The 27,986-nt window shown below is 44.3% G+C and overlaps 1 protein-coding gene across 1 annotated transcript; it reads right to left on the bottom strand.

Annotated features, from left to right (window-relative positions):
- On the bottom strand, nt 1-27,614 carry LOC140203656 (probable G-protein coupled receptor 139). The gene is made up of 3 exons (XM_072269703.1): nt 27,558-27,614; nt 9,492-9,621; nt 1-914 (listed from the first exon to the last, which is right to left on the bottom strand). Exons 1-3 carry the CDS (start codon nt 27,612-27,614, stop codon nt 1-3), a joined length of 1,101 nt encoding a protein of 366 aa, XP_072125804.1.
- Nucleotides 27,615-27,986: the final 372 nt, after the last annotated feature.

Raw genomic sequence — 27,986 nt, 5'->3', positions numbered from 1 at the left:
TTACTTTGTGATTATGATTTTAAGGAGACGATTGACAGAATCTTTCAGCATACTCCTGAACTCCTCCCTGATTTTTTTCTGTGTCCCTGCATAAATGCATGTGTTGGTGCAACAGCTCAGGAGTTGTAACATAATCCCGCTTTCCTGGAGAATGAACTTTGGGTCATTGGGATTAGAACCGACAGAATAACTGCTATTTGTAAATCGTACATAAAGGAAATTTACAACACGGGCTGTCCACAACAAAATAAAGCTACCCGAAATAGCGAAGAGTAAAATAATGGATTTCTTCCGGTTATTGACCTCTGCATCACTCTGCTTCCCTCCATTGTTCTTGGCTCTCAATCGCCTACGGGCACTATTAGCTACTAGAATATGTCTGACAGTTAGAGCATTGAGCAGCAGAATCAAAACAAATGGAGCACAAGGGATCAGGATATAATCAATGCAGTCAAAGGCTATCCAAAAAATATCAGAATGAAAGCTTAATTTGATATTGCAGAACCATGGTAAGTCGTTAAGTATATATAAGGGCTCATATATTAAGTATCTGGGGATATTTTTTGCACAGCTCAGGGTGCACACCATTATTATAACAACAAGCGCCGTTCTTTCGGTGCAATACTTTGTTTTCAGTTTCTGGCAACATATTGCTATAAATCGATCAAAAGTGAACGCGACCGTTAACCACACAGAGCTGTCCCTGGATGCATAAATTAGTGCGATTCTGATGCTGCAGACGGGAGTGATAGACAGGAAGGAAAGGGGAAAATAAATGGCCCTGATCCGGTTAAGTATCACTGCCGTGATGAGGACCAAAAGATCTGTCACTGCCATTCCCATCATATATCGAGTGACACAGCTGGAGAGACCGCACCTTCCCCGAGACAGGATCACAATCGTCACCAGATTACCTGTTAACGACAAGGAAAACAATCTTTTTACTCTTTGAAAATGCCAGAAAAATCCATGGATTTACTTTACACCACACAGCACAGTAAATCACAGGCAAAATCACACAACGTGTGTCTAACTAGCAATAAAACATCGTATTCAATTAATTGCTTCTCTCCACACAAGGTCTGTTTCGCTCTTTCGTCTGCAAATTAATGTACTAACCAAGAGCATCTTAAATGCATCTCTATTATATTGGCTTCAACTACCATGCCTCGACGTGGATTCCAACACCCACTACTTTATCACAGATATCAGTTGAACGTGCCCCTGTTATTTTAAATATAGGCCTTGTAGTACTAAACATTTCAACCTTTGGAAAATGGAACCCATTTCCACTTATGCTGCTACCTTAAAAGCTTCTATAAAGTTTATTTATGGACATCCTACGCCTGAGCAAACAACCCTAGTTTCGTCTCTTTGTAGAACCCGTCCTCTAATCCAGTCAACAACCTGATAAATGCCTTCTGCAACCTCTCCAATATCTCTTCAAACTTACAATAATGGAACGACCAGATTTGAATGCAACACTCCCGTCGCTGTCTGTAACGTGCTTAGAGTTTTTCTCCATGATCGCGCTGGTGTCTTCCTGGTGCTTTCGGTTTCTTCCCATACCCCAAAGTCGTATGGGTTAGCAGGTTAATTGCACAGATGGGTATAATTGGGCGGCACCTGCTTGGTCGGCTGCAGGGGCCTGTTAAGGGACATATCACTAAAATAAAGAATAGAGGATAAAATAATTGCCTCCAGACGTTACCTAGCCACAATTTTGAGAAAGCTTCAACTTATCTTCTTGACTCATTGTCTCGACTAAAAGAAAAGCATGTCATACGTTTCCTTATCTGCCGTAGACACTTGTGTGGCCACTTTACCGAAGTTGTGTACTTGTATTCCAATGTCCATCTGTGCAACAAAGTTGTGGAGAGTTCTATCGTTTACTCGGTATTATTTCTTTACATTTGATCTCCCGAAGTTCAAAAGCTCAAACTTACCTGTCGTTTCCTTGCCATTATCTTCTGCCGGACTATTTCTCGTTGTCTCCTTTAGCAGACTATACTCTATCCATAACAGCAGCAATCTTGGTATCTAATACAAACATGCTCGCCCGCCTATCTACAATTCATCTATATATAGGAGTCATTGGATCCGATATGGATCCATATGGACCAACTTGTCGCCGGCTTCAAGTCAGTATAATTCACATCAACAATTACTCCCTGTCTTTTAGATGCAATCTATTTAAGAATGCAAACGGCCGACACAGTGGATACCATGTTTCTTTGCCTTATTGTTGAGCCTGACATGCCAAAGCTTGTCGAACGCCTTACCTTATTTCATGTAGGTAATACCCACAGATAACATCCCCATCCGTCGCCTTTGTAGTTCCTCGAAATACTCATTCAAATTATTACTCATAGAGTAATTTGCCTCCCTCAAAGCTATAGCTTGCCCTATCTAAGCATTGGCTCTCCAAATGCCCATAAAAGCTATTCCAAATCTCCACTTCCTCCCAACCGTTTTCACCAGTCTAAAGCTTCGAAACTTATCCCTGTGCTTCTTTTCGAACAAAGGAACAACATTAGTTTCTGCCCAGACTTCCGAAATCATGTCTGTGGCTGATTGGGACGGTAATATTTTGGTCAAGGCTACGGAGATCTCACAATTCGTCTCTCTCGTTAGAGAAATGTGTCTTTTGTCCAATTATTGCTGATTCAAAAATATTTCGAATTTTAATGAATAGTTGACACGGTGACGATCGTAAGGAAAACAACTGCTGAAATGAGCTCTGACAGTGCCACTTACTGTCATATCAAAATATGCGATAGATGCAAATTAAAATTCAACACACCTGAGATCAAGTTGGCAACCGTCTGTCTGAATACATGGCAATTATGAGCATCAGCCTAGTTCGGAACTAAATTTTGGCAGAGCATATTAAAACACAACGAATTAATATGTGAAATCGCTCGTTTCATTCACAACGCCGAATTAACCGCGCATGCATGTGGAAACGCACTAAAATATTCCAATGGTAAAACCGCAATTATTTCAAATTGCCGGCAATATTTACTGTGAGTGACTCCAAATCCCACCATATTAATTCAATTAAAATAAAACTTTGCTCGGTGATTTAAAGATTCATTCATTTAAGGTTCGATAAGCCAATACTATCGTCTGTTTTTGTTTCGTTGGAAACGAAGTGCAGATTATACTAGCAAAACAAGACGAGACAGAGTGTTCCCAAGACCTGTGGTATCACTTTGTTAATTATCACACGTTACCTGGAACACCAACAGCAGCCAGAACAGGGTAATAAATGGAGTAAAAAAGACCGGATACGTGACCATGCATTTTGTGTCAGAATCCGTAATGTTTAGAACCTGGGGAACGACATAATAAATCGTAATATTTAACCCTCCTTTTATGCATTTGTTCCAATTCCCAGTGACGCAATTATCTTGTGTCAATTGTGAAAGATGCAGTCTGGTTTCAACATCAGCTCCGTTATTTCCATAAACAAGATAATTATAACACTTATTTTATTATAGTTATTTGTTCTTCCGATGCTTTGTAAGCACTGAAGGCTCAAAATCTGTCTGATATCTCAAGCAGGTTGACAGTACGATTACTTGCAACAGTTCATTTCGCTGCAAGGGCACTCGCCCATTACACTTTTGCAAATAAAACAATGACTCCACTTTATATTGTGAGATTTCTTCATTGACAATGGCAATTGTACTACGTGACAGGAATACTGTACAAAATAAATCTATTGGATTGATTTGTAAGCATATTTTCGACGTTTTTATTTGGCGTCGTGGTACACACATATATTATTTAAAAGTGTGATAATGAGAAAGATGCAGTTCATTGTGGATGTCAATTGGTTGTCGTTCACAGACAGGTATTATGGCAAATGGAGGCACTTGTCTTAATATAATATCCATGAATAATCAGGTGCTTATAAATAATTCAAAGTGACTTTAACAAGAGTTGTTTGTAACAGGCTCTCAGTTCTCAAGGATCTGACGAAAGAGACTACGGAGATAGACGAGGCCAGAATTCGGGAAATGCAGATGTCCGGACATTAGAACTAGAGGAGATTACAGAGAATGAATCAACTTAACGAAAATGTTAAATTATATCAATGGACATTATTGATGTTGCATATTTTGCACTGGGCTGTTAAAAATGAAAGGTAAACCATTTTCAAGCCGTTCAAAGATACTTGTATTTTACTACAGTGGTGTGCCTTCCTTCGAGGGATCGGTACGTTTTCTCAGTTCCTGACCCGTACCTTTAATCTGATTACCAAATATATTTACATGTAAAGGACTCCACCCGCATCCCTGCAATTGCTAGTAAATGGAATGGTCTGTCCTTTTTTCGATTGCTTCTGTCACGTAACCGGCAAAAATGAATATTAACCGAGACAGGTTTTATTAAAACAACCAAACATTTATGAAACACGTATAAACGATAAGGAGAAAATAACAAAGGAAATCTTTAACCGGAGGTTAACAGGTACGCAGCCGTTCATCAACTCCACTCGACTCTGGTTCTTAAAATGTTAAATGCAAAAACAGTTCTAAAAGCGATAACTTCAAAAATCCAACAGTTTTGCGCATTCAATTTGGAGAGACTTCTCTGGACAAGGATTTCTTCACCGACGCACCTTTACTGACGGTTCTGCCCACAGGATTCCCGATGCCGAAATTAAATAGTTTAAGTCGACTGACCTTAAATTCCCTTTAGAGAGAGCCTTTTTGCATGAACTCATTGCCCTTTTACAAGAGTTATGTCGATGCAGGTTCTCTTCAACGAAGACTCAGTAAGGTCGATCCTTTATTAACCTACCAAACGATGCCGACTTCTCTCGATCCTTCACTTCGATGAATTCTTCAGTCTCCCTTCAAAACGGTCGGAATTGAGTAAATTGGCACTTCCAGCCACAAATTTCCAGTCCAAATACAATATCTTGTAAGAGAACGCACCTTGCGTTTTAAAAAATGAAACTGCGTCACGAAAACAAACACGCAACAGAAACGGAGGCACACATACGTTCTACCTGGAAATCTACAAACTCAAAAACAAATTCCTTCACCTCGGTCGACCCTTATATAGTCACTGGGGGGGGGGGGGGCACATGTCATCACGTGACCTCACATCGGCGGGAAAATCACATCAGGTGACCTCCAAAAGACCATTACATCATTCTCACAAAAAAAACAGATCTCCTTGAGCACGTAACACTTCTCTGTAGAAGACGTTTATCATCGCCACTCTCAGCTCTCATTGCACCTTGAGGGACCTCGAATAGATTTCATCACGATTGGAATGTTCCAATATGAAGTGCACCCAGTTTTTCCCTTATCGGCTAATACCCCCTCCAGTTGAATTGCAGCTAGCTGACAGCAAGCCTACAGATCGGAGTGGTGATGATGCGGAGGAGGCACCGACACACTCCAACCTGACCACTTAACTTTTGACCAACCACTGAAGATGCTTACTGCACGGTCCCGATCATCTGATTGGAGCCAGTGAATTTTATTTCAAACGCAAAATTTGATAATACTTTATTTCTTAAAGCAATGCGGTCACAATCGTGCATTTCAAATTTAATTATTAAATTCCATTTCAATTCATTTGAAATGCAGCATTTAATTTGGAGTATTTCGAAATTCAGACAGTGACTATTATCAGCTAGAAGTATATGTGTGGCCTTCTTTCTGCCCAGTTGTCATTCCTGCCCCTATTCGCTCTCCAGACCTGGGCCGTTCGATGTAAATTTGCGACTGGATACGTTTACTTGGACGCTGGGTTAACTGGAGGGATGAATGTGCGGTGGATGCAGCAATCAGGGTGATGGCCTTATCAGATTCAGTTTTACGAGGCAGCTGCTCATGAGTTCCTCCATGCTTGCGATACTAAGACCATTTTGTTTTGTTCCGTCGTGGGGCACGCCTCCACTCGTTATCTGTTTTGTATGTATTATGCATACCTTAGAGGACTTCTGTACATCATATGTATTGTCGACTCCTCTATTCTCACTTTGCCTTTCATTTTATCCCGATTGTCTCTTAGGATTCTCTCGACGCATAACTGATTAGTATTAACAAACTCTCTTTGAATATTCCTCTGTGAACTTTCGACTCATTCTGCAAACCGTTTGCTTATATCTGCTGCTTCAGTACGGTGCTGTTTAGTGCCGAGAGTGTTTCTTTGACTTCTTAGCAAACTTGGTGACGATCGTGCTTTTGTCCCGAATCCATGAGATGCATCACGTGATACCTGGTCGGAATGACAGCGACGGATTTCTTCGGCGGTGCTATTAAACCGGATCAATGGCTTATCATAGTCATAGTCATAATCATAGTCATACTTTAATGATCCTGAGGGAAATTGGTTTTCGTTACAATTGCACCATAAATAATTAAATAGTAATAAAACCATAAATAATTAAATGGTAACATGTAAATTATGCCAGGGAATAAGTCCAGGACCAGCCTATTGGCTCAGGGTGTCTGACTCTCCAAGGGAGGAGTTGTAAAGTTTGATGGCCACAGGCAGGAACGACTTCCTATGACGCTCAGTGTTGCATCTCGATGGAATGAGTCTCTGGATGAATGTAATCCTCTGCCCAACGACTCCATTATGTAGTGGATGGGAGACATTGTCCAAGATGGCATGCAACTTGGACAGCACCCTCTTTTCAGACTCCACCGTCAGAGAGTCCAGTTCCATCCCCACAACATCACTGGCCTTACGAATGAGTTTGTTGATTCTGTTGGTGTCTGCTACCCTCAGCCTGCTGCCCCAACACACAACAGCAAACATGATAGCACTGGCCACCACAGACTCGTAGAACATCCTCAGCATCGCCCGACAGATGTTAAAGGACTTCAGTCTCCTCAGGAAATAGAGACAGCTCTGACACTTCTTGTAGACAGCCTCAGTGTTCTAAACTGACCAGTCCAGTTTATTGTCAATTCGTATCCCCGGGTATTTGTAATCCTCCACCATGTCCACACTGACCCCGTGGATGGAAACAGGGGTCACCAGTGCCTTAGCCCTCCTCAGGTCTACCACCAGCTCCTTAGTCTTTTTCACGTTAAGCTGCAGATAATTCTGCTCACACCATGTGACAAAGTTTCCTACGGTAGCCCTGTATTCAGCCTCATTTCCCTTGCTGATGCATTCAACTATGGCAGAGTCATCAGAAAACTTCTGAAGATGACAAGATTCTGTGCTGTAGTTGAAGTCCGAGGTGTAAATGGTGAAGAGAACGGGAGACAAGACAGTTCCCTGTGGAGGCCCAGTACTGCTGATCACTCTGTCGGACACACAGCGTTGCAAGCACACGTACTGTGGTCTGCCTGTCAGGTAATCAAGAATCCATGACACCAGGAGAGCATCCACCCGCATTGCTGTCAGCTTCTTCCCCAGCAGAGCAGGGCAGATGGTGTTGACCGCACTGGAGAAGTCAAAAAATGGACCCTCACAGTTCTTGCTGGCTTGTCCAGGTGGACGTAGGCACGTTTCAGCAGGTAGATGATGGCATCCTCAACTCCTAGTCGGGGCTGGTAGGGGAACTGGAGGGGATCTAATTGTGGCCTAATCATAGGCCGGAGCAGCTCCGGAACAAGTCTCTCCAGGGTCTTCATGATGGGGGAGGTCAATACCACCGGTCTGTAGTCATTGAGGCTGCTGGAGCGCGGCGTCTTTGGCACAGGGACGAGGCAGGACGTCTTCCACAGCGCAGGAACCCTCTAGAGACTAAGGCGCAGGTTGAAGACATGGCGAAGTACTCCACATAGCTTAGGGGCACAGGCTTTGAGCACCCTGGTACTGACACCATCCGGTCCTGCAGCCTTGCTTGGTTGAGACGTTGCAGCTGTCTTCTCACCTGTTCAGCTGTGAAGCCCACCGTGGTGGTTTCGTGTGGGGAAGGGGTATAGTCATGAGAGCAGGGTGGGGGACTGGGAGGGGGGGTATGAGAGGAGAGTGGAATATGTGTTGGTTGGGGGCCGACAACAGATGACTCATGTGGGGGATGGGCAGGGGCCACAATGTCAAGTCTGTTAAAGAACAGATTAAGTTCGTTGGCCCTGTCCACACTGCCTTCCACTCTTCTGTTGCTAGTTTGCCGGAACCCAGTGATGGTCCTCATCTCACTCTAGACCTCTCTCATGTTGTTGGGCTGGAGTTTCCACTCAAGCTTCCTCCTATACTTTTCTTTAACCTCCATGATCCTGGCTTTCAGGTCCCTCTGTATTGCCCTCAGCTCCTCCCTATTTCCATCTCTAAACGCCCTCTTTTTAGCTTTCAGGATGTCCTTAATGTCTTTTGTTCTCTCCCAGTTTTACTTCTATCTACTACTGAGGTCTGCAGCTTTAAATTATCTGTAACCTATGCTGCCACTGATGGTTCTGTCTAGTTAACGGTAGCAACTACCATCAATAGAATCAAAGGTTTAAAAGGTACATTTAATCTGAGAAATGTATACAATATACATCCTGAAATTCTTTTTTCTTTGCAACCATCCACGAAAACAAAGAAATGCCCCAAAGAAAGAATGACAATTAAATGTTAAAAACCCGAAGTACACCAGTTCCCCCCTCGTACGAGGAAGCAGCAGCAAAGCAACGATTCCCCTCCCCCACCAGCAAAACAAAACATCGGCGCCCCCCACCAAGTACTCAAGTGTGCAGCAAAATACATCAATAAAGACACAGACTTGCAACACCCGAAAGGATACTGGTTCATCCGGTAATTCGACATACAAAGTCGACACAAGGACGAGGCAGGACGTCTTCCACAGCACAGGAACCTTCTGGAGACTCAGGCTCAGGTTGAAGACATGACGAAATACTCCACATAGTTGAGGGGTACAGGCTTTGAGCACCCGGGTACGGACACCATCCGGTCCTGCAGCCTTGCTTGGGTTACGTTTCAACTGTCTTCTCACCTGTTCAGCTGTGAAACCTACCGTGGTGACTTCGTGTGGGGAAGGGGTATAGTCATGAGAGCAGGGTGGGGGACTGTGAGGAGGGGTAGGAGGGGAGAGTGGAATATGTGTTGATTGGGGGCCGACAATAGACGAATCATGTGGGGTATGGGCAGGGGCCACAATGTCAAATCTGTTAAAGAACAGGTTAAGTTCATTGGCTCTGTCCACACTGCCTTCAGCTCCTCTGTTGCTAGTTTGCCGGAACCCAGTGATGGTCCTCATCCTACTCCAGAACTCTCTCATGTTGTTCTGCTGGAGTTTCCACTCAATAAAGAGATCAATAAAGCATGACTATGACTATGACTATGACTATATCAGGCTCTCTCTCTTCCTAATAAGGGAAAACGGGTGTCTCCGTTTCACAGCGAGAGGGGAGACATAAAGAAACAGCTCTCTGATTTAAGATGTTGGAAGCCCGTTGCGTCGCTTTTTTTGAGCTCTGTTCCCAAAGAACTTTGATCTGTGGGTACACAGCCAGACATCCTCCTTCTCCCACGACACACCGATTTCCTGCAGAGGCACTAACCTCGAGTCTGCCCGCCTCCAGACCCATGAAATCCCGAAGGCTGCGTGAGACCCCGAGAGATGGTCCTATTCCCGCAAAACAAAACAGCGAAGTCGACCTGTAACACCAGGTCAGGGTCTTTAAAAGTACTCTGAAAGGGAAAAAATAGAGATATGAAAGATGGAAATTCAGCTGATTCCGAAGATGCATGCAAAGGAGTCTTCGTTAGGCGCCATTGTCTCCTAAGCTCCACCCCTGATCTAGGTCTGTTGCCTTATGTTAAAGCTATGCTATGTTTTGAAATTAGATAGATAGCCTTTGACTGGCTTCAACAAATAAAAACCTATATTTCCCTTTCTTCCTAACGTTTTTACTCAAGATACTGACTATCAGAGCTTGTCATATGGGGCTGCTGGGAGCAGACCCAAATGCAAGACACAGACACTGAAGAACTAGGACAGGACCAGACTAAAGAGCTAGGGAGGAGACTGGATGCAGACTGGGAGCTGGGACAAGAACACAGACTTGGGCTAGGACATTGGCTGGACAAGCAGGACCAGGACAAGGAAAGAGGAACTCGGATCCTGGGCTTGGACTCCGAGCCAGAGACTGGACAAGGACCCAGAACCTGGATCTTGACTCGGGCTCGGACCCCGGAACTAGGCGAGGACATGACTTGGCTACAGGACTGGATGTGGCGTAGGTTCCTCGAGGCGAGGACAGGACGAGGCTTGGGTTCCTCCAGACGAGGACTTTATACTTTATACTTTATTGTCGCCAAACAATTGGTACTAGAACGTACAATCATCACAGCGATATTTGATTCTGCGCTTCACACTCCCTGGATTACAAATATTAAATATTAAAAACATTAAAAATAGTTAAAATTAGTAAATATTAAAAATTTCATTTATAAATTATAAATCATAAAGAGAAAATAGAAAAAATGGGAAATAAGGTAGTGCAAAAAAACCGAGCGGCAGGTCCGGATATTTGGAGGGTACGGCCCAGATCCGGGTCAGCATCCGTTCAGCAGTCTTATCACAGTTGGAAAGAAGCTGTTCCCAAATCTGGCCATACGAGTCTTCAATCTCCTGAGCAATCTACTGGAGGGAAGAGGGACGAAAAGTGTGTTGGCTGGGTGGGTCAAGTCCTTGATTACCCTGGCAGCACTGCTCCGACAGCGTGCGGTGTAAAGTGAGTTCAAGGATGGAAGATTGGTTTGTGTGATGTGCTGCGTCGTGTTCACGATCTTCTGCACCTTCTTTCGGTTTTGGACAGGACAACTTCCATACCAGGTTGTGATGCACCCTAGAAGAATGCTTTCTACGGTGCATCTATAAAAATTAGTGAGGGTTTTAGGGGACAGGCCAAATTTCTTTAGTTTTCTCAGGAACTAAATACGCTGGTGGCAGTGCACTTTGCTTGGTTGGACCAAGTCAGGTCATTTGTGATATTGACCCCGAGGAACATAAAGCCTTTGACCACTTGCACACCACCGATGTAAATTGGGTCGTGCGGCCCGCTACTCCTTCTGAAGTCAACAACCGATTTCTTCGTCTTGCTGACGTTGAGGGATAGGTTATTGTCTTCGCACCATGCCACCAGGTTCTTAATTTCCTCTCTGTACTCAAACTGATCATTACCGGAGATACGGTTTACAATTGTTGTGTCATCAGCAAACTTATATATTGAGTTTGATGGAAACTTGGCTACACAATCATGGGTGTACAGTGAGTACAGCAGTGGGCTGAGTACACAGCCTTGTGGGGTACCGGTGCTCAGAGTGATTGTAGAGGAGAGCTTGTCTCCTATTTTTACAGCCTGGGTCCTGTCTGTGAGGAAGATGAAGATCCAGCTGCATACCTGTGTGCTAAGGCGCAGGTTTCGGAGCTTAGGAATCAGTTTATTTGGAATGATGGTATTAAAGGCAGAGCTGTAGTCGATGAAAAGGAGCCTTATGTATGCGTCTTTATTCTCCAGGTGTTCTAAGGAGGAACGTAGGGCCAGAGAGATGGCATCTGCCGTTGACCTGCTGCTCTGGTAGGCGAATTACAAAGCGTCGAGGTTGACCGATAGGCTGTGGTTGATGTGTGCCGTAACCAATCTCTCGAAGCACTTCATAGCAATTGATGTCAGATCCACAGGTCGATAGTCATTCAGGCATGCCACCTTGCTCTTCTTCGGCACTGGGATTATCGTTGCCTTCTTAAAACGCGAGGGGATCTAAGACTGAAGCAAGGAGCAGTTGAAGATGTCAGCGAACACTCCAGCTAGCTCGCTTGCACAGGCCCGGAGAGCCCGTCCCGGGACACCATCTGGGCCCGTCACCTTCCTTAGATTTATCTTCAGGAAGGCCCTTCTAACGTCCTCCTCGGTGACGATGAATCTCGATGCCACCAGGTCCGGTTCTGAGGTTGGCCTGGTTAAAGTCCCCGGCTGTAATGAGCAAAGCCTCCGGATACCGGGTCTCAAGTTCACTGATGTTGGCATACAGTGTGTTCAGAGTACACTCCACGTCGGCCTGGGGGGCGGAGGCGTAGACCACTATCAGTATGACCGAGGTGAATTCCCGTGGCAGAGAGTTGGGATGACACTTCACCGACAGGTGTTCCAGGTCCGGGCTGCAGGACATGGCGAGGCTTGGGTTCCTCGAGGCGCGGACATGACGAGGGTTGGGTTCCTCGAGGCGAGGACATGGCGAGGCTTGGGTTCCTCAAGGCGAGGCGAGTCAAGGCTCCAGACGAGGCGAAGCGAAACTAGGCTCCAGACGAGGCGAAGCGAGGCAAGGCAAGGTTCCAGATGAGGCGAGAGGAGGCAAGGCTCCAGACGAGACGAGGCGAAGCAAGGCTCCAGACGAAGCGAGGCGAGGCAAGGTTCCAGACGAGGCCAGGCCAGGCCAGGCCAGGCCAGGCGAGGCAAAGCTTCAGGCGAGGCAAGGCAATGCTTCAGGCAGTGCTCCAGGAGGAAGGTGAAGGGAAGGGAAGGGATGGGATTCAGACAGGGGGTTTTGACGGGAACAATCCAGAAACTGAAGCTGAACCAAAGAACTATTTATGTAGCCCGCCCAAAATGTGAATCAGCTGCCTCAATTACAGCACCCAACAGAAGAAAGGGAAAACCAGAAAACCTGGAATAAGGAACGATGGACCGAACAGTGAACAGGAATCCTGACTTCGCAGGACCGGACCATGACAGAGCCCTAATAAAGCGCGGGGGAGACTTTGAGCCCACAGTAGAGAAGAGAATCGGAGTGACCGCGAGGTGGAGAATCGAAGAAAGTCCATCATTTTACTCTTCAGCATGTCAGCATCTTCTTATGGTCAGCATATATTGTAAATGTTATACTGTATATATGCGTTTTGCAAAGCTTAATTATGTCCCTAACTCTATTCTGCAGGAAGCTGGATACATGTTGAGACACAATTGTAATGGGTGACGACAACATGCAAGAGGATTGGGAATATCAGTTTGGTGTCGGATCGCAAGACAGGGAGTTTGTTGAATGCCTGCGAGACGGCTTTTTGGAGCAGCTTGTGCTTGAGTCTACTAGGAGAAAGGTTATCTTTGGGTATTGTGAAATCATTCAAATTTTCTTATGGAGCTCAAAGTAAAGGACCCTTAGGAGGCAATGATTGGCACGTGATTGAATTCATACCGCAATTTGAAAGGAAGAAGCTTAACTCAGATATATCAGTATTGCAATAGAATTGACGGAGTTACAGAGGCATGAAAGAGCAGCTCGCCCATGTGGATTGGTGGGGGACTCTGGCTGGGATGGCGGCAGAGCAGAGGTAGCTGAAGTTTTTGTGAATAGTTCACAAGGTGTAGGACAGATATGTCGCACAGAAGAAGTTCTCAAATGGCAAGGGTAGGCAACCGTGGCCGACAAGGGAAGTTCAGGACCGAAAAAACACCAAGGAAAGGGCATATAAGATCGAAAAATGAATGATGTTGTATGATTAGGAAGTTTATAAAAATCCAACATAAGGCAATTAAAGAGCCATAAGAAGGGGTAAGACGAAATATGAGGGCTAGCTAGCTAATAATATAAAGCACGATGCTCGAAGTTCTTTTATTTATATAAAAAGGTTATATAAACGACGGGAGTGTTCTGGATGACAGGAGGGTTGTGGATGTTGTCCCTTTATTCAAGAAAGGGAGTAGAGATAGCCCAGAAAACTATAGACCAGTGAATCCTACTTCAGTGGTCAGTAAATTGATGGAGAAGATTCTGAGAAGCAGGATTTATGAACATTTGGAGAAATATAATATTATTAGGAATAGTCAGAATGGCTTTGTCAAGGGCAGGTCTTGCCTTACGAGCCTGATTGAATTTATTGAGGATGTGACTAAACACATTGATGAAGGAACAGCAGTAAATGTAGTGTATATGGATTTCAGCAAGGCATATGATAAGGTACCCCATGCAACGGCTATTGAGAAAGTAAGGAGGCATGGGATCCAAGGGGACATTGCTTTGTCGATCTAGAACTGGCTTTCCCACAGAAGGCAAAGAGTGGTTGTAGATGAGTCATTTTCTGCATGAAGGCGGTAACCAGTGGAGTGCCTCAGGGATCTGTTCTGGCACCTTTACTCTTCGTGGATTTTATAGATGACGTGGATGAGGAAGTGGAGGGATGGGTTAGTAAGTGTACTGATGACACAAAGGTTGGGGGTGCTGTGGATAGTGTGGAGGGCTGTCAGAGTTACAGCAGGACATTGATAAGATGCAAAATGAGCTCAGAAGTGGCAGATGGAGGTCAACCCAGATAAGTGTGAAGTGGTTCATTTTGGTAGGTCAAATATGATGGCAGAATATAGCATTAATGGTAAGACTCTTGGCAGTGTGGAGGATCAGAGGGATCTTGGGGTCTGAGCACATAGGACGCTCAAAGCAGCTGCGTGGGTTGACTTTGTGGTTAAGAAGGTACATGGTGTATTGGCCTTCATCAATCATGGAATTGAATTTAGGAGCCGAGAGGTAATGTTGCAGCTATGTAGGACCCTGGTCAGAGCCCACTTGGAGTACTGTTGTCAATTCTGGTCGCCTCACTACAGGAAGGATGTGAAAATCATAGAAAGGGAGTAGAGGAGATTTACAAGGATGTTTTCTGGATTCTGAAGCATGTCTGATGAAAATAGGTTGGGTGAACTCGGCCTTTTCTCCTTGGAGCGACGGAGGATGAGAAGAGACCTGATAGAGCTGTATAAGATAATGAAAGGCATTGATCCTGTGTACAGTGAGAGGCTTTTCCCAGGGCTGAAATGGCTGCCACAAGAGGGCACAGGTTTAGGGTACTTGGGAGCAGGTACAGAGGAGATGTCAGGGGTACGAATTTTACGCAGAGAGTGGTGAGTGTGTGGAATGGGCTGCCGGCAACGGTGGTGGAGGTGGATAAGATAGGGTATTTTAAGAGTGTTTTGGATAGGCACATGGAGTTTGAAAAATAGAGGGCTATGGGGAATGCTAGTAATTTCTAAGGTAGGACATGTTCGGCACAACGTTGTGGGCAGAATGGCCTGTATTGTGCTGTAGGATACTACTAATTCTTGAATTTTGTTACTACATCGGTATGGAATTACGCCATTTTTTCACGACGTAGTAAATGCGTAAATTCAACGTCCTGTCTAGTCGCCTGCATCAGGACGCACTGAAGGAACACTAGCAGAGAAGGCAACTACCTATAATTCCTACTCTATTTTCACTTTGAATGCGGCGTGTGCTGGGTACCATATATGATTAGAGGGGGTTGTTGTGGTGGCGAAGGGGTGTAATGGTGTGCTATTAATTTATTTAAAACTAAGTGTCACTAAGCCACCCCAAAGCTTTTCCATGTATAAGAAGTCACCGTAATAAATCCGTGACAATCGGCCTATAACGCCTATAACGTTGTAAATGTTGAAATGCATCTTTATAACAACGAACAATTGTATAGTTCTTTACATATACAAGCAAGCCAAAGATTATCAGAAATAAGTAAGAAAGTGGATCTCATAACACGAATGCATCAAATTCATGAGTCCGTGTAACCAACCGGAACGGTTGATTATGTTATTTTATTAAAACAACAGTCCGCCCTCATGGATTATTATGCAAGATGCACTGACAATACGATTTATCACACTATATCTACTCTTCTTGGTTTGGTGTGAACAACAAAGGCAATAACGAAGGCAAACCAATGTATTTTGGTGTTACTTCGCCTGGTCCTGAAGACCTTCAATAAGCCACATCTTTGAGAAAAAGCTAGTTAATCGGTGATCTGTTTCGTAATAAAACTGGGAAACAATGAAAACAATAACACATGATTTAGCTTGTAGCAAATGACGGAGAGAGATATGCGATTAAACAATTGACGGTAATATATGTATATACCCTAGTAGTTTTCAATCCCCATCTTACTTCGTGAACCAGTGCATCGGTCTACAGTTGCAGCTTATGGTTCTATTTTGCGTCAAATTACTTCATATTTGAACTTATTTTTTTGTGCGTGGGCTGAGGGCCTGATGTTTTTATTCTTTTTCTTTGAACAGGTACCATTGTTTTCTTTGTTATGTGGCTGGCTGTGGGAACCACGAATATCAGGTGCATGCATACTTTGAATCTTTGACAGTAGGGCACAAGATTGATTAAATGTGTTTTAGAAAACACAGTAACTATGGAAACCTGAAATAAATCACAGAAAATGCTGGAAGTAACCAGTAGACCAGGTGGCACTGGCTGAGAGAGAAGAGTTTCGGACCGAAACGTCAACTGTACTTTTTTCATAGATGTTGCCCCTATTTAACAGCTACGATATCATTTTTCACCGGACGGCTGCGCACGCGCAGGCGCGCCGCCATCTTCTCCTCCCACTTGATAACGGATATGAAGTATTTTCGAGTCGCTTTTCAGTCGATGAATCTTGAACTCTGTAATAAATTGTCTCTGCATCTCAAGATGCGATAGTACTTAAAAGTATATCATTTGCAAACCGTAGAGTTCCCAGTCTTGTGATCAGATGCTAACCGCCGAGCAATCTTCAAATCTCTGCAACGTCTTGAATTTTCGTTCTCCCCTTAGGCTGTTAAGTCTTCTTGTAATGGGGTTCATACCCAGTGAAGTACGGATTATGGGAATGTCGAATCATGTTGCAATTGAATCAGCAGGGAAACAATCATTCCAGTTTGTCAGTAGGGGTTCCCAACCTAGGATTCACCGACCTCTTACTTAATGTTATTAGTCCATGCCATAATAAAGGATGGAAACCCCTAATTTAGTGTTTATTCGATGAATAGCGATACGTATCCTTAACACTCAATATATATTTGGACAGATATTTCAAAATCGTTATTGAAACTAAATATTACGACAGTGACGCTTTTCGGCTCTGCATTTCATTTATGAAAATGCTTTACCGCAACTGACCCTAATAAATCTGTCAATAACTTCGAATTTCAAATATAGTGGCTTTTCCGTGTTATAGAGAGAAAATCGACGCATTCGTTTCTCTATGAAATTGTGAAAATGGAAACAATACTTGAGAATAACTTCAAACAATCTCTTTGCCTCCTCCGTTATGTTACAGTTTAAACACTTATACGCCGTGCTCTTTCGAGTACCACTTGAAGTATTAACCAGCTCTGTCCCCAGGGTTGCTGGGTATCGCTCTATTTCTCCAACATTTTAATCTGTAATTTTAAGTTACATCATATATTAATAATACCGTCAGATTTTTTCCCACCTAAATATTTATTTTGCCATGAAATAAACTACCAAATCTACAAACAGGTGGCTGTTTTAATTTAAATGTTATCCTTATTGTTTACAACACCAATAAGCTTCGTATTATCCGCAGATCTTTCATTTTTCACTACATCTTTATGTCTAAGTATAAACAAAAATGGCAGTATTGACTAGGTTGTCCTGTTGTGTACCAACTTCAGCGAAAAATAAACTTCATTGTCACTTCTGTTATTTTGCATCTAAGACAATTTCCCATTCATACTATCGTGGACATTTCTATTTCATCGATTTCTAATTCTGGAAATATGCAAGAAGCTATTAAATACTTACCTAGTAAATCCAAAAAAAAAATCAATGATTCTCATTTCTTCGTCAAGATGCGACATCCGATTAAATTTGAAGAATTACCGATAGATGGTTGTTATGCCTCCTCTTATTAATGGACTTACCAAAGTTTTCTTTCCCATCATACTCCTATTCTTTTTTTTTTTCAAAAATTACAACGAATGTCGACAGCTGAATCGACTGAGAGCTCTTATGCTTTTCCTTATTTCCAGTTTTCGAGTGGTACTCTTTCCAACTTATTTGCTAACATTCTTAGCCAGGGAGAAATCCAACGGTAGTCACCTCATTGATTCACTGCTCTCGTTCCAATATTTGATAGTTTCTTGTCCTTTATTAAAGGAATGTGTTCAATATTAGACCTTCGCTTCAGTCATGCATTCTTATAGCGTAGTAATTTAATCTCCACTTTGCCCACAGCCTCATAAATGCCAATGTGCCTAGTCGTAGGTGTTTAGGTTAGCTGACAGGTTCTACCTCTCTCTTGTTTCACTTCTCGAGCTATGACAAATTGAACATTCTTCTTAATTGTATAACCTGACATGTGCCATGCATATTTCCTCTGGTCGCAATATATTGGGCTCTTATGAAACTTCTGTCTTTGTGTCCTGTCAGTTCAATTATTAAAAGTGTGTATTTCGGTTCTTAAAGGTAACTTGATGACAATTGTGATCTTGTGTCGAGGAAGATGTGGCCTTTCCAGTTGCATCATATGATACTTGGTGAGCATGGCGGCGGCAGATTTTCTGGTCCTTGTTACGGCAGTGATATTAAACCGCATCAGCACCATTTATTTTCCCGTTCTCGTTCTGTTAATCATTCCAGTTTGCAGCCTCAAGCTGGCCCTCAACTATACAATCATTGATAACTCTGTTTGGTTGACGGTAACGTTCACCTTCAACAGATTTGTAACTATTTGGTGTCCGAAGTTGAATTCAAAATATTGCACAGAAAAAATGGTGGCTATTATTATTGGAAGCGTATGTGCCGCGAGCTTTGTAACAAAAATACCCTGGTACTTTGCATACGAGCCATTATATACAGTTAACGGCATTCCTTGGTTCTGTAATGCCAAGTTAAGCTTTTCCTCTGATTATTTATGGATAGCCTTTGACTGGTTTCAGTGTGTATACAACCCATGTGCCTCTTTCTTCTTGATGTTACTGCTGAACGTGCTAACCGTCAGACATATTTTAGCAGCTAACAGAACCCGCAAAAGACTCCGGCAAAAGACGAATGAAGGAAAGCAGAATGATTCAGAAATTGAAAGTCGAAAGAAATCAATTATTTTACTATTTAGTATCTCGGGTAGTTTCATCGTTTTATGGACAACATATGTTATCAATCTGAAATACGTGCGGTTCTCGAGCAGTGAGAATGGAATGGGTTTCTGTAATACAGGAAACAGGATTTGTGTTGGGGCCCCTGAACTATTGTACCAATACATGCATTTATGCTACAACTCAGAGGAAGTTCAGAGAGGAATTCAAAAATGTGATTAAATATCCGGTTAATCTGATACTTAAAAAATAAATGAAAACGGAATCATAGATGATTTTTTTGCATATTTGGATCTACAAAACCATGAGATATAGGAGCAGAATTAGGCCATTTGACCCATCGACTCTGTTCCGCCATTTCATCATGGCTGAGCCAATTTTGCTTTCAGCCCCAATCTCCTTAAACATACATTAAGACTTGGCTTCCACAGCCGTGTATGCAAAGAATTCCACAGATTCACCATCTTCTGGCTAAAGAAATTCCTCCTCATCTCCATTATAAAAGGACGTCCCTCTATTCTGAAGCTGTATCCTCTGGTTTAAGACTCAACCACAATAGGAAACGTCCTCACCACAATCACAGCCATTCACCGTTCGATCGGTTTCTATGAGGTCACCCTTCAATCTTCTGAATTTTAGTGAATACAGTTCCAGAGCTATCAGACGCTCTTCTTATGACAATCCAATCAATCCTGAAGCCATTTTCATGAACATGCTTGGAACGCTCCAACTTCAGCGCATCCTTCCTAAGACAGCAGTCTCAAACCTGCTCACAATACATTATGTGAGGTCTCACCTGTGCTTTATAAAATTTCAGCATTGCGTTCTTGCTTTTATATTCTCGTCCTCTTGAACTGAATGCTAACGTTGCATTTGCCTTCCTCACCACAGTCATAAACTAAAAATTAACCTTTAGGGAATCCTGCACATGGACTCCCAAATCCCTTTGTGTCTCAGTTATTTTGTATTTTCTCTCCATTGAGCAAAAGCCGTCTCTTTCATTTTTTTCTACCAAAGTACATGACTATACATTTCAATACACTGTATTCCAACTGCCATTTCTTTTTCAATTCTCCTAATCTGTCCAAGTCCTTCTGTTCCCTCTCTGTTTCCCCAGAACTAACTGCCCCCCACCCATCTTCATATCGTATGCAAACTTTGGAACAAAGCCATCAATTCCATCATCCAAATTATTGACATATAACCTTAAAAGAATTGGTCCCAACAAAGGTCCCTGCACAAGTAGTCACTGGCAGCCAATCAGAAAAGGCTCCTTGTATTCCCACTCTTTGCCTGCTGACAATCAGACACAGTTTTATGCATGCTAGAATCTTTCCTCCAATACCATGTTAAGCAGCTTATATGTGGCATCTTGTCGAAGACCTTCTGAAAATCCGAGTATTTACATCAATCGATTCTCCTTTGTCTATACTGACTTTTATTTCTTCAAAGAAATCCAGCAGATTTGTAAGGCAAGATCTTTCCTTCAAGGAAGCATGCTGACTACGGCCTATCTTTTCATGTGCCTTGAAGTAATCTAAACTGCATCCTTGATAATCGACTCCAATATCTTCTCAATCACTGAGGTCAGACTAACTGGCCTATAGTGTCCTTTCTTCTGCCTCTCTCCGTTCTTGAAGAGTGGAGTGACATTTTCAATTATCCAATCTAGTGATTCTTGAAAGATCATTTCTAATGCCTTCACGATCTCTTCACCACGCCATTCAGAGCTCTGACATGTACACCATCTATTCCAGGTAACTTATCCACATTCATTCCTTTCAGTTACCCAAGAACCTTCTCTCTATTTATGGCAACTTCACATACCTCATGCCCATGACAACACGAACACTCGCCGTACTGCTAGTGTCTTCCACAGTGAAGACGGATGCAAAATACTTATTCAGTTCGTCCGCTGTTTCGTTGTCCCCCATTACTATCTATCCAACAGCATTTTCCAGCGGCCAAATATCCATTCTCGACTCTGTTTTACACTTTATGACTCTGAAGAAACTTTTGGCATCCTCTTTAATATTATTCAATAGCTTACATTCGTATTCCATCTTTACGCTTTTAAAGACTTTTTAGTGGTCTTCTGTTGGTTTTTATAAGCTTTCCAATCAGCTTCCTAAACTTCCCACTAATCTCTGCTCTATACGCTCTCTCTTTAGTCTTTGTTTTGGCCTTGACTTCTCCTGTTAACCACAGTTGTGTCATCTTTCCTTTAGAAGAATTCTTGTTTGGGGTGTATAATCCTGTGTCTTCTGAATTGCTTCCAAAATTTCCAGGCATTCCTGCTCTCGTCATCAATGCCAGTGTTTTTTCTAGTCAATTCTGGCCTAGTGCTCTCTCGTGCTTTTGTAATTCCATTTACTCTAATGTAATACTGATACATACGACTTCTCCTTCCAAAATTTCAGAGCGAATTCGGTCATATTATGATCATTAATCCCTAAAGGTTCTTTTACCTTCAGCTCTCTAATCAATGCTTGTTCATAGTACAACACCAAGTCCAGAATAGCTGATCCTCTAGTGGGTTCAACCATGAGTTGCTGTAAACAGCCATCTCGTAGGCACTCTAGAAATTCCCGCTCCTGTAATCCAGCACCAGCTTGATTTTCCCAATCTACCTATATATTGAAGCTCCCATGACGATTGTATCACTGCCTTTTTGCCACGCATTTCCTATCTTCAGTTGTAATTTGTAGGCAGCACCCTTACTACTGTTTGGGGGTTTGCATACAACTCCCATCAGGGTCTTGTTACCCTTGCTGTTCCTTAGCTCTATCTACAATAGTTCAACACTTTCCGACCCTACGTTACTTCGTTCTAATGACTTGACTTCATTATTTACTAACAGAATAACGCCGCCACCTTTGCCCTCCTGCCTATCCTATCGATATGATATGTCTCCCTGGACATTAACTTCGCAGCTATAATCTTTCAGCCCAGACTCTCCTGATGCTCATTACATCACACCTGCTATCTGCGACTATGTTGCAAGGTCATCTACCTTATTCTGTATACTGCGCTCATTCATATACAATAGCTTCAATCCTGTAGTCATCCTTTTCGATTTTGCCGCACCGTGATCAACTTTTAATCGAGTTAGGTAGGGATCTGGCTGTTTCCTTAGCCAGCCGAGGTCGCTGGCCGTAACTGCAAATCGCAGCAACCCCGAAGCAGAGATTGAACTGTCTGTCTTTCTTCGATGTTGTCTCTTCTTGTCCTCGCCTCCGTGGGGTAAGCCAGGCCGTTCTGCCGTTGTCATGCGGGGGGATCTGTCTTGTCTTGCCCTTGCCTTCGTGGGGTAAGTCAGGCCGTTCTGCCGTTGCCTTGCGGGGGTATTTATCTTGTCTTGTCTTTGCCTCTGTTGAGTAAGTCCGGCCGTTCTGCCGTTACCCGACAGAGGGACCTGTCACAGCTTGGTGTGGAGATGAAGTTGAGTCCCGGCTTGTCTAAGGATAAGTCCCGGCTCTATGTCTACACACTGTCCAGTCTCGTGTTAGTGTCGTGGTAAAGAGGAGTCCCGGCTTGTCTAAGGATAAGTCCCGGCTCTATGTCTACACACTGTCCAGTCTCGTGTTAGTGTCGTGGTCAAGAGGAGTCCCAGCTTTTCAAAGGATAAGTCCCAACTCGATGTTTGATGTACATTTCCCAGTCTGTCTCCGAGCTCCAGCCTCCGAGTTATCAGCCTCCACATTCCAAGACCGCAGCTCCCAGCCTCAAGCCTCAAGAGCCAAGACCTCAGCCTCAAGCTTCAAGAGACAAGACCCCAAGCCTGTCTCCAAGGCTCAAGACCCCAAACCTGCCTCCAAGCCTTAAGCCTCAAGACCCCAAGCCTCAAAACCCCAAACCTGTCTCCAAGCCTTAAGCCTCAAAACCCCAAGCCTGTTTCCAAGCCTCAAGCCTCAAGACCCCAAACCTGTCTCCAAGCCTTAAGCCTCAGGACTCCAAGCATGTCTCCAAGCCTTAAGCCTCAAGACCCCAAGCCTGTCTCCAAGTCTCAAGCCTCAAGACCTCAAGCCTGTCTCCAAGCCTCACGCTTCAAGACCCCAAGCCTGTCTCCAAGCCACAAGCCTCTAGACCGCAGCCTCCAGTCCTGCGGTCATGTCATCTCCTTGCCTGGTTCTGGGGTCCGAGCCCGAGGCAAGATCCAGGTTCTGGGTCCTTGCCCAGTCTCTTGCTCGGACTTCGAGCGCAGGCTCCTAGTTTATAGTTTCTTGTCCGGGTTCCCTGTCTAGTCCATGTCCAAGTCCATGCCCTAGCCCAAGTCTGTGTTCTTGTACCTGCTCTTTGTCTGTATCCTGTCACGTCCCTACTCTAGTCAGATCCTGTTCCTTGTACTTCAGTGTCTGTGTCTCGCATTTGGGTCTGCCATCAGCGCCCCATTTGTGACATCACCAAGTTAAATGGCACATTTTGAACCATGAAATATATTTTTCTTGTCTCGAATATACATAATATTAATTTGAAAATCGGGCTTTTGTAAAATTAGACGTATTGCATCAACATATAGCATAGGAAAAGTCAAATAAGGAAAGTACTCCTGCGGTACCTGCATCAGTATGCTATCAGCTGCAACCACTTCGCTATTAGAAATGCTGGCGGGAAATTAAAAAAAAAAACAGGAATAAGAACGTTGTCTGGGGATGTGAAACCAAGACAAAAAATTAATGGAAAATTCTACTTCTATTTACATGCTTTCAACTTCCCGTCGCATGAGAAGTATATCCAATTACATGACAGATTGAACAACAATCAACTTCAGTTAAAATACTTGCAACATTGTTGAAGTAGCCCTATATTAAGCAATGATAGATTCATGTTTTCCAAAGGTTTAATAAACTAAGTAATATTAATAATAGCTATTCTAAGCCAATTACAAATTTCTTGTTGCTTTGCTTATTTATAACAGACATCGACATATACGGAGTCTTCATTCAACGTTAAATTCAATTAAATTACCATCCGTCGGTTTCTAACTAGATTTATTCAATTGTCTTAAAGTTTTTATCTGTTATCTATTGTCTCTGTTTATGTTAATGTGGAAACGATAAAAATGACTATGGCGTCAAATTCCATTAATGTCCTGTCATGGTCCGGTCCGAAGTGGGCATGTCGCAGTGGGGGGGGGGGCATTGGGAGCAAGGGTGGACCCAGATGCAAGACACATCTTGTGAGGTTAATTAAATTTAGTTTATTGTTCGATACCAGGACAGCAAGGCAGGAAAAGGAATAGCGAACTGGACAAGGACTCAGGACTACGACTAGGCTAGGACTAAGGGACTGAGCTAGGACTCGGAATCGGATCCCAAAACTAGAGGCGACATGAAGAGACTACAGTATGGACTCCGACCCAGAGACTGGGCAAGAGTCCAGTACCTGCGTCTTGCCTCGGGCTCGGACTCCAGAACTAGGCATGGACATGACATGAGCTCGGGAGAGGAGGAACATGGAAAAACAGAGCCCCGGTCTCGGGAGAGCAGGTACATGGAACCATGGGCACATACACAGAACACATAGTCGGGGCCCCTCCTCGGGTACAGGACAGAGGGCCGAGACACTCACACAGAACAGAGAGCCGGGACCACTCCTTGGGTACAGGACATAGAGCCGGGACTCATGACCCCCCGCGGGGCAACGGCAAGACGGCCTGACTTACCCCACGGAGGCGAGGACAAGACAAGACCAACACGAAAGAACACCAGACAGTACCTAACCAGCTGCGGTGATAGAAGTAGAATGAAGTGCAGGCGAGGGCTGCAGACGAGGGCTAGAGGCGAGATGGTCAGAGAAGGGATTCAAGCAAGGGGGTAGGACAGGAATCACAGATCGCCAAGGCCAGGACTTGACTCGGAACTTGGATGTCGCCAGGGCCAGGGCTTGACTTGGAACTTGGATTCTGCCAGGGCCAGGACTTGACTCAGAACTTGGATGCTACCAGGGCCAGGACTTAACTTGGACCCTCCGGGTAGTGGCGAGCTCTCGACTCGGCCCAGGAACAGTAGACAGCGGTTCTTGATTCCCTCCGGCGGGTTAACTGACGGACCCACCTCGGTGAGGAAACTTTACAGGCTCGCTTTGGCGAGGTAACTTGACAAGGTTGCTCCGGTGAAGAAAGGCGAATTACCGGCACTTGCGTCGGGCGGAGACTAGGTTTGCTCCGGCCAGATGACATTGGCACGCCGTACTTTGGTGACTTTGCAAACGCTCTCGCACCGAACAGATGAAACTATAAACTACCGATTCAGCCGAGAGTAAATTGCCTCTAATCACCAAGGCCGAGGGACACGGCAAAACAGGGAACCAAAGGGAAACAGGGAGTCAACGGTCCGGATCGTAACATAAACAAAGTAAATTTAAAGAAACCCCGATCCGCAACATGACAGGGCATTCCAGTTCACGGTTCGGTCCGCGGACTCCAGACTCTGGGTCTTCTGGCTGTCCCTGGTTTCGGTTGGACTTATCTACAAGCACCTGATGCTCATCTTGGGGCTGGGAATATAACTGATCGAGTGTGGCTGCTGGTTCGTCTTGTCAGTCTCCTCTTGGAGCAAATCACTGGTGGAAGGCTAGTGCAGTCATCGAGATATGGATTTGGCTGTTTCATAGCCCGCCGAGGTTACCTGCCACCTCGAGTCTCGGAGCCACCCAGGACCTAGCTCCCTTCCTGTTCCTTGCCTCTGTCGGGTAAGCCAGGCCGATTCCCGTTACCCTTGTGGTTGGTTCTGCCCCTTCCTGTCCCTGCCTCCGTCGGATAAGCCAGGCCGTTTGCCGTTACCCTGCGGTTGGGTCTGTTCCTTCCTGTCCTTGCCTCCGTGGGGTCGATTCCCGCGTCCTGCCCAGGAGTTGCCTCGAAGAACCCTTTCCCCGTCATATCCCGTCAAGCCTCCAAGAACCCAAGCCTCGCCACGTCTTCGCCTGTTCTCCAGGAACCCAAGTCTCGCCACGTCTTCGCATTTTCTCCATGAACCCAAAACTCGCCACGTCTTCGCCTGTTCTCCAGGAACCCAAGACTCGCCATCGTTTTCGCCTAGTTTTGGGGTCCGAGCCCGAGTCAAGACCCAGGTTCTGGGTCCTTGTCCAGTCTCTGGCTCGGAGTCCACGCCCAGGCTCCTTGTTCCCAGTCCCTCGTCCTGGTCCCGCTTCCCTAGCCTAGTCTGTGTTCCTGTCCCAACTCCTTGTCTGCATCTAGTCCAGTCCCTAACTCTAGTTCTCTAGTCAAGTCCTGTTCCTAATACTTCAGTGTCTGTATCTTGAATTTGGGTCCGTTCCCAACGCCCCCACTAAGACATGTCCTCGATCGGGGATTGCTTGTTTTCAGATATCTTTTGTATCATCGTTCTTCCTATGCATCTTTGCGAGCGAATGGACTTCTTGGAAACTGCCAAGAGTGTGTTAAAAAAAAACGCTGAACTACTGTATTGAAAATAATTCATCTGCGATGTTTTGGCGGTCGATGCCGTCGAGCTGCTTACCAGGATCAGAATAATTCGTCCCATTTTCCTGATCATGCTCATTGCTGGCGGCTGGGTACATGGAGAAATCACGGTGTGCTTAACAGTGTACTCCAGGTCTCTGCGTGTATGCACGATCTATATTTTCCAGTATAGCAAAACGTCAGACTCGGGTGTGACCTGCATTCTCTTGTCCTGTACTCAGTCTCCAAGGGCATCGTATAATTAGTTGAGCACAAAGGTTCTTTACAATCTATTCACGGTCCCTTACTCTTACACATCAACACAGTCAAAGCCATCTGAACTGCTGGGGGGCGCACTGAATGGAAAATGGATGAGATTTTCATTCTCGTTTGTTAAATAACAAATATAATGTTTATGAAAGCTCAATATGTTTCAGTTTAACTGGTTTTTCTTTAGCTTATCGCCCATTTCATAACTTCCTTGTAACGTTCACGTCATTAGATGCAGATGAATATTGTGAAGATTTCTGACTGCTCGAGCCGTCAGAAGGGAATCACAGTGCTCTAAAACAGGGTTCTTTGGCATTAGGTATGTTGGATCAAATCCCCGTAGCAGAAGAACTTTGTCATTTCATCCTTTCGCTGAATCTGTCAGTTCAGCTCATCGCAGCTGACGTGCACCACTGAATTTCTCCGATACCCTTCAGTGCCACACCAAGTCAATCAGATTGGGAATCATGTTTCTACAATTTGAATGGTTTTCCAGATCTAAGCCAATAATAAAAGCAACGAGCTATTTACTTATTGGCTATCACTTCAATGCTTTCACTGGACAGCCTTTTTTTCGAAAGCGTTATTTCCTGAGAATTGTTTTTTGTTTATGATAGACCGCCCCGCTTGAAATTGAAAACAAATATAATTTCAGACGACTTGATTCTCACAGGAATTTGAAGAAACAATAAATTAATTTTTATTGAATATAATGCGTTTAATTGCATTATATACGGACCCTTTGCAATATTTCAACTAAGTTAAAATGTTTTGTCGATGATTTTAATTTCTATTCAGTGTCCGAGGTTTCTCGCTTAAGATTCCGTAATAATCATTCAGCGTCATTGGATTCCAGTTGCCCTGATACCATCTCTCCATTGACCACAATGTCCTAGTGAAGCCTCTCACCATATGCATCACTGTCAGAGCCAAACTTTGCAGGGATGAAGTTTAAATGGGATTGTAGAAGCAGAATATTTAGTGACATGTGGCACTCCATAGGTTTTCGTGCTTGAAGCAAATTTGCATCCAGTTACACGTACTTTGGTTGTTATGGTCCAGTACGTGATGTCCGTATTCCGGTTCACAGTCCGGTCCATAGCTCCTTACTCCAGGGTTTCTGGTTTTCCCCAGTTTCTGTTGTAGGCACATGAGTCTCGTTTTGGGATGAGACATAGAAATCTCTGCAAACCAGGGATTCCCTGCTGGACTGTTCTGTTCCACTCCCCGTCTTTCCCCACTCGCCTGACTCTCTGCCTTGATACCTCACCTGACTCTCTGCCTGCTCAGCTAGCCTGGATACCCCGCCTGTATACCCTGCCTGTATCGCTGAAGTTTTAACGCCGGAGCAAGACAGGAACCTTGTTAGGTCAAGATAAGGAACTGTCTTTTGTTGTGTGGAATTGTCTCTCTGTGTCCTCGCCTTCGCAAGGTGGGTCCGGCCGTTTGTCGCCACCTTGTGTTGGGTCCGT

The sequence above is a fragment of the Mobula birostris genome, chromosome 10 (assembly GCF_030028105.1).
Source record: "Mobula birostris isolate sMobBir1 chromosome 10, sMobBir1.hap1, whole genome shotgun sequence".
NCBI classification, from domain to species: domain Eukaryota; kingdom Metazoa; phylum Chordata; class Chondrichthyes; order Myliobatiformes; family Myliobatidae; genus Mobula; species Mobula birostris.
Note: the sequence above shows the minus strand (reverse complement) of the source record. Positions and strands in the feature narration are given on the sequence as shown.